General features: G+C 37.6%; 1 protein-coding gene and 1 long non-coding RNA gene across 2 annotated transcripts; both read left to right on the top strand.

The window, feature by feature from the left end:
- Positions 1-2331: 2331 nt before the first annotated feature.
- On the top strand, positions 2332-2715 carry LOC126595942 (uncharacterized). The gene is made up of 2 exons (XR_007613772.1): positions 2332-2374; positions 2472-2715. It is a non-coding gene; the product is annotated as an uncharacterized LOC126595942 (long non-coding RNA).
- Positions 2716-6392: 3677 nt separating this feature from the next.
- LOC126595296 (uncharacterized mitochondrial protein AtMg00860-like) lies at positions 6393-10115 on the top strand. The gene is made up of 2 exons (XM_050261635.1): positions 6393-6465; positions 9772-10115. Exons 1-2 carry the CDS (start codon positions 6393-6395, stop codon positions 10113-10115), a joined length of 417 nt encoding a protein of 138 aa, XP_050117592.1.
- The last annotated feature ends 994 nt before the right edge of the window (positions 10116-11109 follow it).

Genomic DNA, 11109 nt, shown 5'->3' with positions numbered 1-11109 from the left:
GAGCTCTCCAAGGCTGGAGGGTTGTCCACTGGGCCTCAGGCCCTTTCCTGGTGCATGTCCCCCGAGCAATCCACAAGGGTGGAACTGCTCTCATCAAAGAGGGTTGTGGAAAGTTTGAGACTTGAGTAATTGTGACGAGTTTTAGTATGTAGACAAGGAAATAAAGAGAAAATTGTGGCAATAATTTTTAAATTTTAATTCAATTGAAGTAATGGTCTTTTAATTAAAATTTATGACTATTGATTCCTTTAACTCATCAAAATTTGTAGTTATGGTAATTTTCGTAAACTCAGTCAGAATTCTGTCAAAATAAGGTATGTTGGAAGGACCATTGCTACAATTGAGTTAGAGTTGAGAGATCATTACTCTAATTGGATTAAAGTTGAGGGATTAATCCAATTTGAATTAAAGTTGAGGAACCATTACTACAATTTTTCTCATTTCGTTTTTCATATTTGTCATTTGATTTAGCCTCACGTGTGTGGCACGTGAGTTATTTTGACAATAGTTCTAACGGAGTTGACGAAAAATGACCATAACTACACGTTTTGATGAATTAAGAGATCAATGGTTATGAATTTTTAGTTGAGGAACCATTACTCTAATTAAGTTAAAGTTGAATTATCATTGTTACAATTTCTTCGAAAATAAATGACTATATTTTGTTGTGGAGAGTGTATTTAGGCATTGAATTTCTATCTTGCGAAGCGATTTTTGACTATATATACATTCGAGCATCCATTCCAACAAAAATTTAATCGCTACAGAGAAAGACTGAGTGGGAAGAGATCACATTCCTAAGCCTCATTGGTTACATGATTTGGCAGAAACTCGTTTACGAGCAATTTACAACGTACTATGCCACGTAAATTTTTTATTTTTTATTTTTATGGTAAAAAAATAAATTATCAATTTATAACACATGGATTTGTTTTCTATTACTATAACTTAAAATGAGAACATAATCATGTCGTTCGTTTTTATCAATTACAATATATGAAATAATATATTACGTGACTTGTGTTTCATGTACTTATAAAAATATTGAGAAACAAAGGAAGATAAAAGAAAAGTTGCATCTATTAGACGAGTATATTTGCATGGAAAATGGAGAAAAGCTTGTTTGACAAAAATGAAAAATCGTAAAAATTAAACTACAAAAACAAAAATCTGTTGTTATGAGGTACACTTCTGTTAGTGATCATTCCAATTAACCGGATAAGAGGTCAAACATAATTAAAGGGAACATGTATAGAACCAAATACAACATATCATACAACATTAGGACCACATGATAATTAAAAAAGGCTGGACTAGTAGAAATATATAGCTCAGCTCAGTTTACTGGAGATGTACGGTAGTACTAATCAATGTAATATAGAAATATGTCACATTAGCTCTCTCTCACCAAAATCCATGAAACTAATAAAATCAAAGCTAAAAAATGCGATACCAGCATGATATCCCTTAGTTAAACTTTTATGTCTGCAACTCGTTACATCGTAAAATTTGAACGTAATTCCTTATGTTGTGCACGCAACTTGTTGTTTGCTGCAATATTACACTGAAAATATAAATAAATAAAAAAGAAGGGAAGAAGACAGAAATTTAACGGGACCTCAGAATCCCAGCTGACTGGGACGATGTGGTGTGTGCAGGGAGCCACGTCCCTACCCTAACATACCATCGATTATGCCCACAATGCTGTCGTTGCTATAAAACAAATTGTATGCAAGTGCAACTGACTGTATGTGAATAGCAAGGTAGTATCCAAGTATTTCGTATATACGTACATAATCATCCAACTTTTTCTGACGAAAATGAAGCAAAAGATTCGTTGACAAGGGCAATTCTGTCTGCTCCTGCAAATGTCCTCTAGCTAAAATTAAGCTTCAAAAGTGCTCATCGACCAAAAAAAAAGGCTTCTAAAAGTGCTCGCGTGGCCCCGTGAAATATCGATCCTTCTTCTCAAAAGATCAAATAAATTGAAGAACATGTGACATTTAATTTGAATCACCTGGCCACTAGTAATGTAACGTTGTGATCTGTAATTCAGCCACATTTTTTATTTAACAAAGAGAAACTTACATGTAACAAATTGTATACAATATAAGGAAAATTAATGAAAAGCTCTTGAAAACTTTGAGTTTTAATGATAAGGACAAAATAAAAAGTAAAGTGAATAGTACCAAATTTGACTTTTTAGTGTAAAAAATATGGTTTTTTGTTAAAGTAAACAGTACCGTAAACTTTTCGTTAAAACTTTCTATAATACATCATTTTTAGTATTTTAACATGATAAATTCCTCTCATGTGATTAGTCATGAAAGGAGAGAGTTATCTTAGAATTGCCCACCAGTAACTTAACTTTGTGGTATGTGCTTCAGAAATGTCTCATTTCACACGGCAACGAGTTGTATACGATACACTTTTTGAGTGATTTGACTTGCTCTCCTCATGTGACGAGTCAGGAAAGGAGTGAGAAAGCTGCAAGACTTTTACTATGTTATTTCCTTTCCGTTTGGACAAACAACCGACTTGCCCATTATCACAAAGAAATCAATTCAGCAATATGAATCCAAACTATACACCGATGGCCGCTTAAAAGCTTCCCCCTTCCTACAAAAATAAGGTATACATATATGGTCTTTTGTGTGGCATGGTTTAAAGCATGTTTTGTTTATTCTGAATAATAATAGTCATTGGATTATTGGTGATGGGATGTCAGTTTCCTTTTGGTTCGACAAATGGTTGGATGACCCGACTATTAGCACTTCATTATCTTTGGTCATTTCACCTATAGTTCTTCCTCGGGTTTCAAATGTTATTAAAGCTCAAAATTGGTCTTTGGTAGATTATTTTGTAGATTTATTCATTTTTCTGGTGCAACAGATTTATATTTACCTTTACCTTTAAATGTAGAAGATGATAAATTGATCTGGTAGCCCTCGCCTACTGGGAACTTTTCTTTTTCTTCTGGTTGTCATCTTATTCGAAGAAAACATAGTGACTATGATTGAGCTAGGGTTGTATGGCAACATTTTATTCCGCTCAACTATCTATTTTGGCTTGGAAACTTTTAATAATAACATTTCTAATGAGGGTGCACTACAACAACGTGGTATTTCTTGTTTATGTCATAATTTTGAGGAATCTACTGTTCATTTTTCTTTGGATGTCGGATATTTAGGCAACTTTAGAGGTGGTTAGCATGTCAATTTGGTACCTCTTTGTCTTTTTCATATTCTTGGCTGTTTTTTTTTTCCAACAATTGCATAATCTCTGGATTTTACAAGTCTTTCTACTATTTCGGTTATTTGTAAAGCTCGAAATAAGTTTATTTTTTAGGGCCGCCCAATATATTATCATCGTCCTTGCATGTCTATCAATTCAGGGGTCGTTCATAGTGGGAAGTTTATTCCTAGTTATTCTCAGGGTTTTGACACTCATATCAATTATTCTCTAAAGTTCCAATTCATCGCTCGCAAGGCGCCTACTATTTATTCATGTGCTCTGGTCTTCTCCTAAGTTTTCTTGGATTAAACTTAATACATATGGTTTATCTAAAGGTAATCCTGGTCATGTTGCTTGTTAAGATTTTCAGGGATTGCCATCTACGTTGATGGACTTCAAAGTATAGTGCTCAAAGTACATTCACTATGCGAGGGACCATTTGTAGACATTGAAATTCCAATGAAATAAATGTTCACCAACACATTAAATTTTGAAATGCCAAGACTTACGTGGCAAGCACCATGTGTCTCACAAAGCGTACACATGGCATGTGACTCATCAAAACTGGACGATTCATCAAGAGGACACATGTCAACACTTGGTGGAAATAAATGATTTGATTTTAATTTAAATTAAACAAATTAATTAATTTAAATTTAAATCAAATAAAAATGCCAAATTGGGAAGATTGATTTATTTGATTAAATCAAATTTTAATTGATGGAGTGAAATCACAAATCACGAACTAAGACACAAATCAAGTCTTGGTTTTTCCGTAGGCAAAGCTTGGAGAGTCTATAAAGAGAAGGCTCCAAGACAAGGAAAGGGTCTAGAAAATCATTCTCACACTCAAACGCTGAAGCTCTCTCAAGCCTCCAAACTCCCAAATTCCCAAACATTTAGAAGATTTAGAAAACTCTCTACGTTCTTCATCTAACCCGTGAAGCATCATCAAGCACCATTACACGTACCAATTCTTCCATCGCTACAAGCCAAACTCTTGCGTCATCTGTTCATCCGAGGTCATCAAGTCATCGCAATTCTTGGATCAATAATCCCCAACACACACATACTTTGCATTCCGGAGATCAAGTCAAATGATTCAAATTGTAAACATAAATTGTAACCCTAAACCTATATTAATACAATGCATTTATTTTGTACACATTGTTTTATTTGCTACATGAAATTTGTATTTACAGTATCATAGACTAACTCATCCCTGCAATATCAATTGAATAAATGCTTAAAATTAGTTTTTTAAATTTGAGTATATATTGCCACTTAGTATTACGGTCTTGTGGTATTCCTCTTCACTTGTAAATAAGATGTCTTATGTTTAATTCTCGCCAATGAGAATTTAAACTATATTATTGCTAACCCATTATGAGGTTAAATCCACATTTTTTTAATGTAAATAATATTGTTTCTGCAGAAAAAAAGAAAAAAAAATGAGCAACCCTGAGCGTGACGTTATAGTATGTGCAAGGAGCCACGTCTCTTATATCATGGTACCAAGTATATATGAACAAGACCAAACGCATAAAGCTGTCCTAGCTATCAAACAAATGCAATTATGCAAAGTGACTGAAAGAGTGTGCCACCAAGTTAGAGAAATGCTAGGACACTAACAATTGTGGACCAAACTTTATGGAGTTGGATTAGGATTTTTGGGAATTCTGATTTTCGAGGACCTCTACTATTAGAGCAAGTTCACCTCTAAAAAAATGTGTTAGCATCCAATCCATTTAATCCACTCAGTGAATAGTGATAGACCTTAATGAACAGTAATAGGCCAAATGCATCTCCATCCCTAAAAAATGCGCTGACACAAACGATCTCTACCCCTACAAAATGCGCTGGCACCTAGCCCATTTAAAATATTATTAAATTTTTTATAAAATAATAAATAAATAAATAGTTTTAATTTCAGATAGGATTTTTAACCAATCTCGTCACGCCATGTGTCATTATCATAATAAAATTACATAAACTCATCAAATAAACTTAAAAAAAACACTAAAATAAAAGGGTAAATTACATTTTACCCCCTCAGGCTTAAGGTCGATTTTAATTCCTTACAACATCTTTAAAACATTTCAATTTCATACATTTACTTATCATTTTATTTCAATTTCATACATCCGTTAGAAATTTTGTTAAGTAAACTGTTAAGTGATGACATGGCAAATATGGGGTCCCCATTTGTGTTGACGTAGCTGTCACATTTGTGCTATGTGGCTAAAAACTTAATAAAATTTTTAAAATATTAAAATAATTATTTAAAGAAAAGTTAAAAAAAATTAAAAAAAATAAAACACAAAACACAAAACCCACATGCCCACCCTCCCACCCCCATCACCCATTGTAACATCCCACATCGTCCAGGGGAGTGGATCTTGTAAGCCTTATATGTATATTCTCATCTCTACCTAGTACGAGGCCCTTTGGGAGCTCACTGGCTTCGGGTTCCATCTGAACTCTGAAGGTAAGTGAGTTCGCGCGAGAGAAATCCGAAGATGGGTGACCCACTAGGAAGTTCTCATGTGAGTTCCCTGAAACAAAACTGTGAGGGTGTGGTCGGGGCCCAAAGTTGACAATATTGTGCTACAGTGGAGTCGAGCCCGGGATGTGGTGGGGGCCCGGGCCGGGATGTGACTCCCATCTCAACAATGAAACTCTGGCTAAAGTTTTGGGTGGCGGCTTTGATCTCTGCTAATGAAAAGTAACAACACAAATGTGTTGGTAAAGATGATGACCCATTTGAGGCAGTGCCTTTGACTTTCTGCCGTCGCCTAAAAACCAAGAATCTAAGGACAGAGAGTCCAAGTATTTCGCAAGCTACACTGACAACCGTGGCAATCAAATGAGTTCTTGATCTTATGCTAGGTTTTGATGGTGTCCCCTTTGCTGCGGCTACAAGAGGTGGGTCAGGGCTTGGTTCAGCGAGATTCCGGTTTGCACTGAGTTTGAACATTTCGAGTCCGTTCAAGATTACCTCCTTGTTCCACCTATCAGCTTCCAGTGCAAGAAAAAGATTGACTTTCTTTAGGATTGTAGGGTTTCCCGACACGAACCCTAAACGTTGACTCGATAAGCTCCGGCGAGTTTTGCCGGTGTACTAGGGGAAGAGCTCGGCATGGAGGTTCTCGTCGGAGATGGAGGCGCAGTGGGGAGGGAAGTGGTTGCAGGTGATGGGGGATGGTGGAAGGGGTGGGAGGGTGGGCACAGGTAGGGATCTGGGTTTTGTGTTTTTTTTTGTTTTAACTTTTCTTTAAATAATTTTTTTAATTTTTTAATTTTTTTTTCAAGTTTTTAGCCACGTGGCAGCCACGTCAGCACTTAACGATTTACTTAACAGATTTTCTAACGGATGTATGAAATTGAAATAAAATGATAAGTAAATGTATGAAGTTGAAATGTTTTAAAGATGTTGTAAGGAATTGAAATCGACCTCAAACCTGAGGGGTTGAAATGTAATTTACCCAAAATAAAATTACATAAACTCATCAAATAAACTTAAAAAAAAACACCCTAAATAAACCAAGAACCTTATTGTTCCACCACAAGCTTCTTTTAATTATCTTGACCTTGTTGCAATCCCCATTGGTGCTCAATCAAGTCACTTTGACAAGTACAATGCCAATATGGCTCTTGCAATGAAGTGTACCGCTCCTCGAACAATTCATTGTAACGTCGATCCCGTTCCAATGGCTCGTGTTGCACGAGATCTTCGGTGGCGTCATGAGCACAATAGATACGTGTTCTTGAGTTGTTCATTGTGTCTGGCTCTTATTCGTTGACAACATCATAATCATACTCATCTTCCACAATCATGTTGTGGAGAATGATATACGTCATCATGATGGATCCAAGTGCCTCGACATCAAACATTTTAGCAGTTGATCGGACAATTACCCAACGAGCTTGCAGGATACCAAAACAACGTTCCACATCCTTCCTACACCCTTCTTGACATTTTGCAAAGTGTTTTACTTTTTCACTTTGTGGATATGGGACTGTTTTGACAAACGTTGTCCACCTTGGGTAAATGCTGTCTGCAAGGTAGTACGACATTTCATATGTATGGCCATTCATTGAATATGTGACTTTGGGTGATTTTCCTTGAAGCACTTCGTCGAATGCTGAAGATTAAGCAAGGACATTTATGTCATTCTGAGCTCCTGGAACACTGAAAATGCATGCCAAATCCATGTATCAAATGAAGTCATCGCTTCCAAAATGATACTTTTGGCTCTTTTTCTGTCACTATACACTCTTTGCCAAGCACTTGGACAATTTTTCCAGGTCCAATGCATGCAATCGATGCTTCCAATCATGCTAGGGAAGCCTCGTATCTCACCCTTCCTCAGAAGCCTTCGCATGTCCATTGGTGTGGGTTTTCGGAGGTACTCATTAGTGTAGAGGGCTTCCATTGCAGAGCAAAACCGAATCATGGACTCCAAAACAGTTGTTTTCCCAATCCTCACGATCTCATCCATTTGATCTGCAAATGCACCATACGCAAGCATTCGCAAGGCAGCCTAATTTTTTGCTCAGGAAGAAGACCTAGAACACGAAAAGCATTATCTTTTTTCACAAAGTATGGTTCATGGTTGCAAATAGAACTCATGATTTTGTTGAACAAACTTCGTTGCATTCTAAAACGACATCTAAAAACATGATCAGGGAATACGCTGTTGGGAATAAAATAATCTTCCAAGAGATCTTTACCTTGTCTTTCCCTTTTTCTATTGAAGTTTGCGGCGTGTCTGGGTTTGGCTATCTAACCCACAACTTCCATGACACGACGGGAATGTGAGGCCCTCTGCCTTCTATGGTCATCATCCTCATCCTCCTCCATTGCGAAAGCCTCATCTCCACCTCTATCTTCCTCGAGATTGACCAATTCTTCCCGTTGTGCCAACAATCTTTTCTATTGCTCCTCAAACTGTTTATACACTCTCCTTGAAGAAGACATTGTAAGAACTCAAGATTTGAAAACGATGAAGATGGATGTAGGGATGTAGGTTTTATATGGACAAAAAAGAAAGGATGAGGTTCTTGGTATTTTTTTCACACAAAAAATATTTGAAAGTTTTGGTAGAAAGTGTTGAAAATATTGAAATATGGTGTAAGGTAGAAGATAAGGGTTAGGTATTTATAGAAAAAAAAATTAATTTTTTCTAAATTTTTTTTAACAATTTTTAATAATTTTTAATTTAGTTTATTAATCTGGATCGTTGGATTTGAAAAAGATTCAAATCCAATAGCCTATATGTTGACACGTGGCCAACGGTCATAATTTTAACCATTGTGCCTTTTTAAAAAAAAATTCTAGGGGAAAAACGTGGATCGTTGATCTCTGGATCGGACAGTCCAGATCAAGTCACGTCACTAGCCGTTGGATTTCAAATTCAAAATTTTTTTACCGTTGGGAATCCAACAGCCCAAGACTGGCCACGTGGCTTTTCATCAAATTGGTTTAGTGCGATTGCGCAAGCGGGCTCGCCTCTGATTTCTTGTTGGTGACGCGCACCTGGAGCAAAAAAAAATAAAATGCCATTGGACGTCACGCTAGCGTCAGCATGATGTCAGATGGGCCGTCCATTTACTCTGTCGATTCTGAGCTGGCATATGGCCTGGCTTGGGCTAGGTGCCAGCCTATTAGAAATTATCTGTATGAACTCATGTGTCAGCCTAAAGGGCTGGGGTGGAATTGCTCTTCGTAGTGCTTGGAAACAAATTATTTTTATAAATTATTTTGTTAAACTAATGCAGTAACCAACTTGGATCAGAGGGGCATGTGTTATTGTTACTTTGGGACCAGTTAAAAAAAACAATTTAGAGGTTACTTGGGCCAGTATGCCTCTCTATTTCAGATCACAGGGGCATGTGTTCCTTTTTCTAATCTAAAAACAAGTTTGATGTCACTTAGTACTATGGTCTAATAGTTTTCCTCTTCACTTGTAAGTTAGAGGTCTTAGGTTTGATTATCATTAAGGGAAAATTTGAACCGTATTATTGCTAGCTCATTATATATAGTATCGTTTTTTCAGAAATAAAATAATAAAATAAGTTGCCAACTTAATACATTGATGACTATCTAGATCATAGAATTTACTGTCACATCCCGCCCCGGGCCCTCACTACATCCCGGCCTCGACTCCGCCGTAGCACGATATTGTCCGCTTTGGGCCGCGACCACGCCCTCACGATTTTATTTCTGGGAACTCACATGAAAACTTTCCAGTGAGTCACCCATCATGGGATTACTCTCGCGCGAACTCGCTTAACTTCAGAGTTCCGATGAAACCCGAAGCTAGTGAGCTCCCAAAAGGCCTCGTGCTAGGTAGAGATGGGAATATACATATAAGGTTTACATGATCCACTCCCCTAGGCAATGTGGGATGTTATTCGAAGAACGAAACTGATCATGCCAGGCATCTGCGTGTGGTTCTAAACACGCTAAGGGCAAATCGGTTGTATGCTAAGTTCAACAAATGTTAGTTTTGGCTGGATAAGTGTCATTTTTAGGGCACGTGGTATCAGCTCAGGGCGTGCTTGTGGATCCTCAGAAAATAGCAGCTGTGGAAAATTGGGAACAACCTCGGACAGTTACAGAAGTTCGAAGCTTTCTTGGTATTGCTGGTTATTATCTACGCTTCGTGAAAGACTTTTCGACCATAGCACTACCTTTGACAAAATTGACTAGAAAAGAAGTTCCTTTTGTGTGGAGTAGTGAGCGTGAGCACAGTTTCCAGCAGTTGAAGTATCTTCTCACTCATGCACCTATCTTAGCACTTCCTGATGATGGTGGGAACTTTGAGATCTACAGTGATGCGTCTCTTAATGGTCTTGGGTGTGTTAATGCAGCATGATGAAGTGATTGCTTATGCTTCGCGGCAGTTAAAGCCCCATGAGAAGAACTATTCTACTCACGATCTCGAGTTGGCAGTGATCATCTTTGCCTTGAAAATCTAGAGGCATTATCTTTATGGGGAAAAGTGTAAGATCTTCACTGATCACAAGAGCCTTAAGTATATCTTCAATTAGCCGAACCTCAATCTTCGACATCGGAGGTGGGAAGAGTTGCTAAGTGATTATGACTGCACCATTGAGTATCACCCAGGTCGTGCCAATTCAGTAGTTGATGCTCTTAGTAGGAAGTCTCATGGCCAACTTAATGCTCTTTATGCTAGTCGCGTTCCTCTTTTGACTAACCTAAGATCCACTGGAGTAGCATTGAAAGAGGGTCGTTGGGGGGCCTTAATTGCTAGTTTTCAGGTCAGACCGGTTCTGTTAGATCGTGTTCTCGAAGCCCAGAAGAACGATACAGAATATCAGGAATTGATACAAGCAGTGTTAGACGGGAAAAAGAATGACCTCTAGATTAAAGATCCTGACGACATGCTTATGCAAGGCGAACGGATGTATGTACCGAATGTTGAGGAACTGAAGAGAGACATATTGGATGAAGTGCATATTTTTGCTTATTCGATGCATCCAGGGAGCACCAAGATGTATCATACCATCCGACACTTTTATTATTGGCCAGGTATGAAAAGAGAAGTTGCAAAGTATGTTAGTCGTTATGCAATTTGCCAGCAGGTTAAAGCAGAAAGGAAAAAGTCGTTTGGATTGCTACAACCACTCCCGATACCTCAGTGGAAATGGGAAGATATTACAATGGATTTCGTATACAAATTACCTCGTACGCGAAATGGTTACGATGGTATTTGGGTGGTAGTTTATAGACTTACCAAGTCAACGCACTTCATACCCATCCGTGAGAATTACTCGTTAAATCAGTTGGCCGAACAGTTCATCTCTGAAGTGGTTAGGTACTACGGAGTCCAGTTAGTATCATTTGTG

This window comes from Malus sylvestris, chromosome 13 (genome assembly GCF_916048215.2).
Source record: "Malus sylvestris chromosome 13, drMalSylv7.2, whole genome shotgun sequence".
Lineage (NCBI taxonomy): Eukaryota > Viridiplantae > Streptophyta > Magnoliopsida > Rosales > Rosaceae > Malus > Malus sylvestris.
The sequence above is the reverse complement of the archived record's forward strand: the minus strand, read 5'-3'. Positions and strand labels throughout refer to the sequence as shown.

Coding starts and splice junctions, on each gene's coding strand:
- LOC126595296 (XM_050261635.1), top strand. CDS start 6,393: ATGGAGGCGCAGTGGGGAGGGAAGTGGTTGCAGGTGATGGGGGATGGT. Junction 6,466..9,771: donor GGGTGGGAGGGTGGGCACAG/GTAGGGATCTGG, acceptor TGTCATTTTTAG/GGCACGTGGTATCAGCTCAG.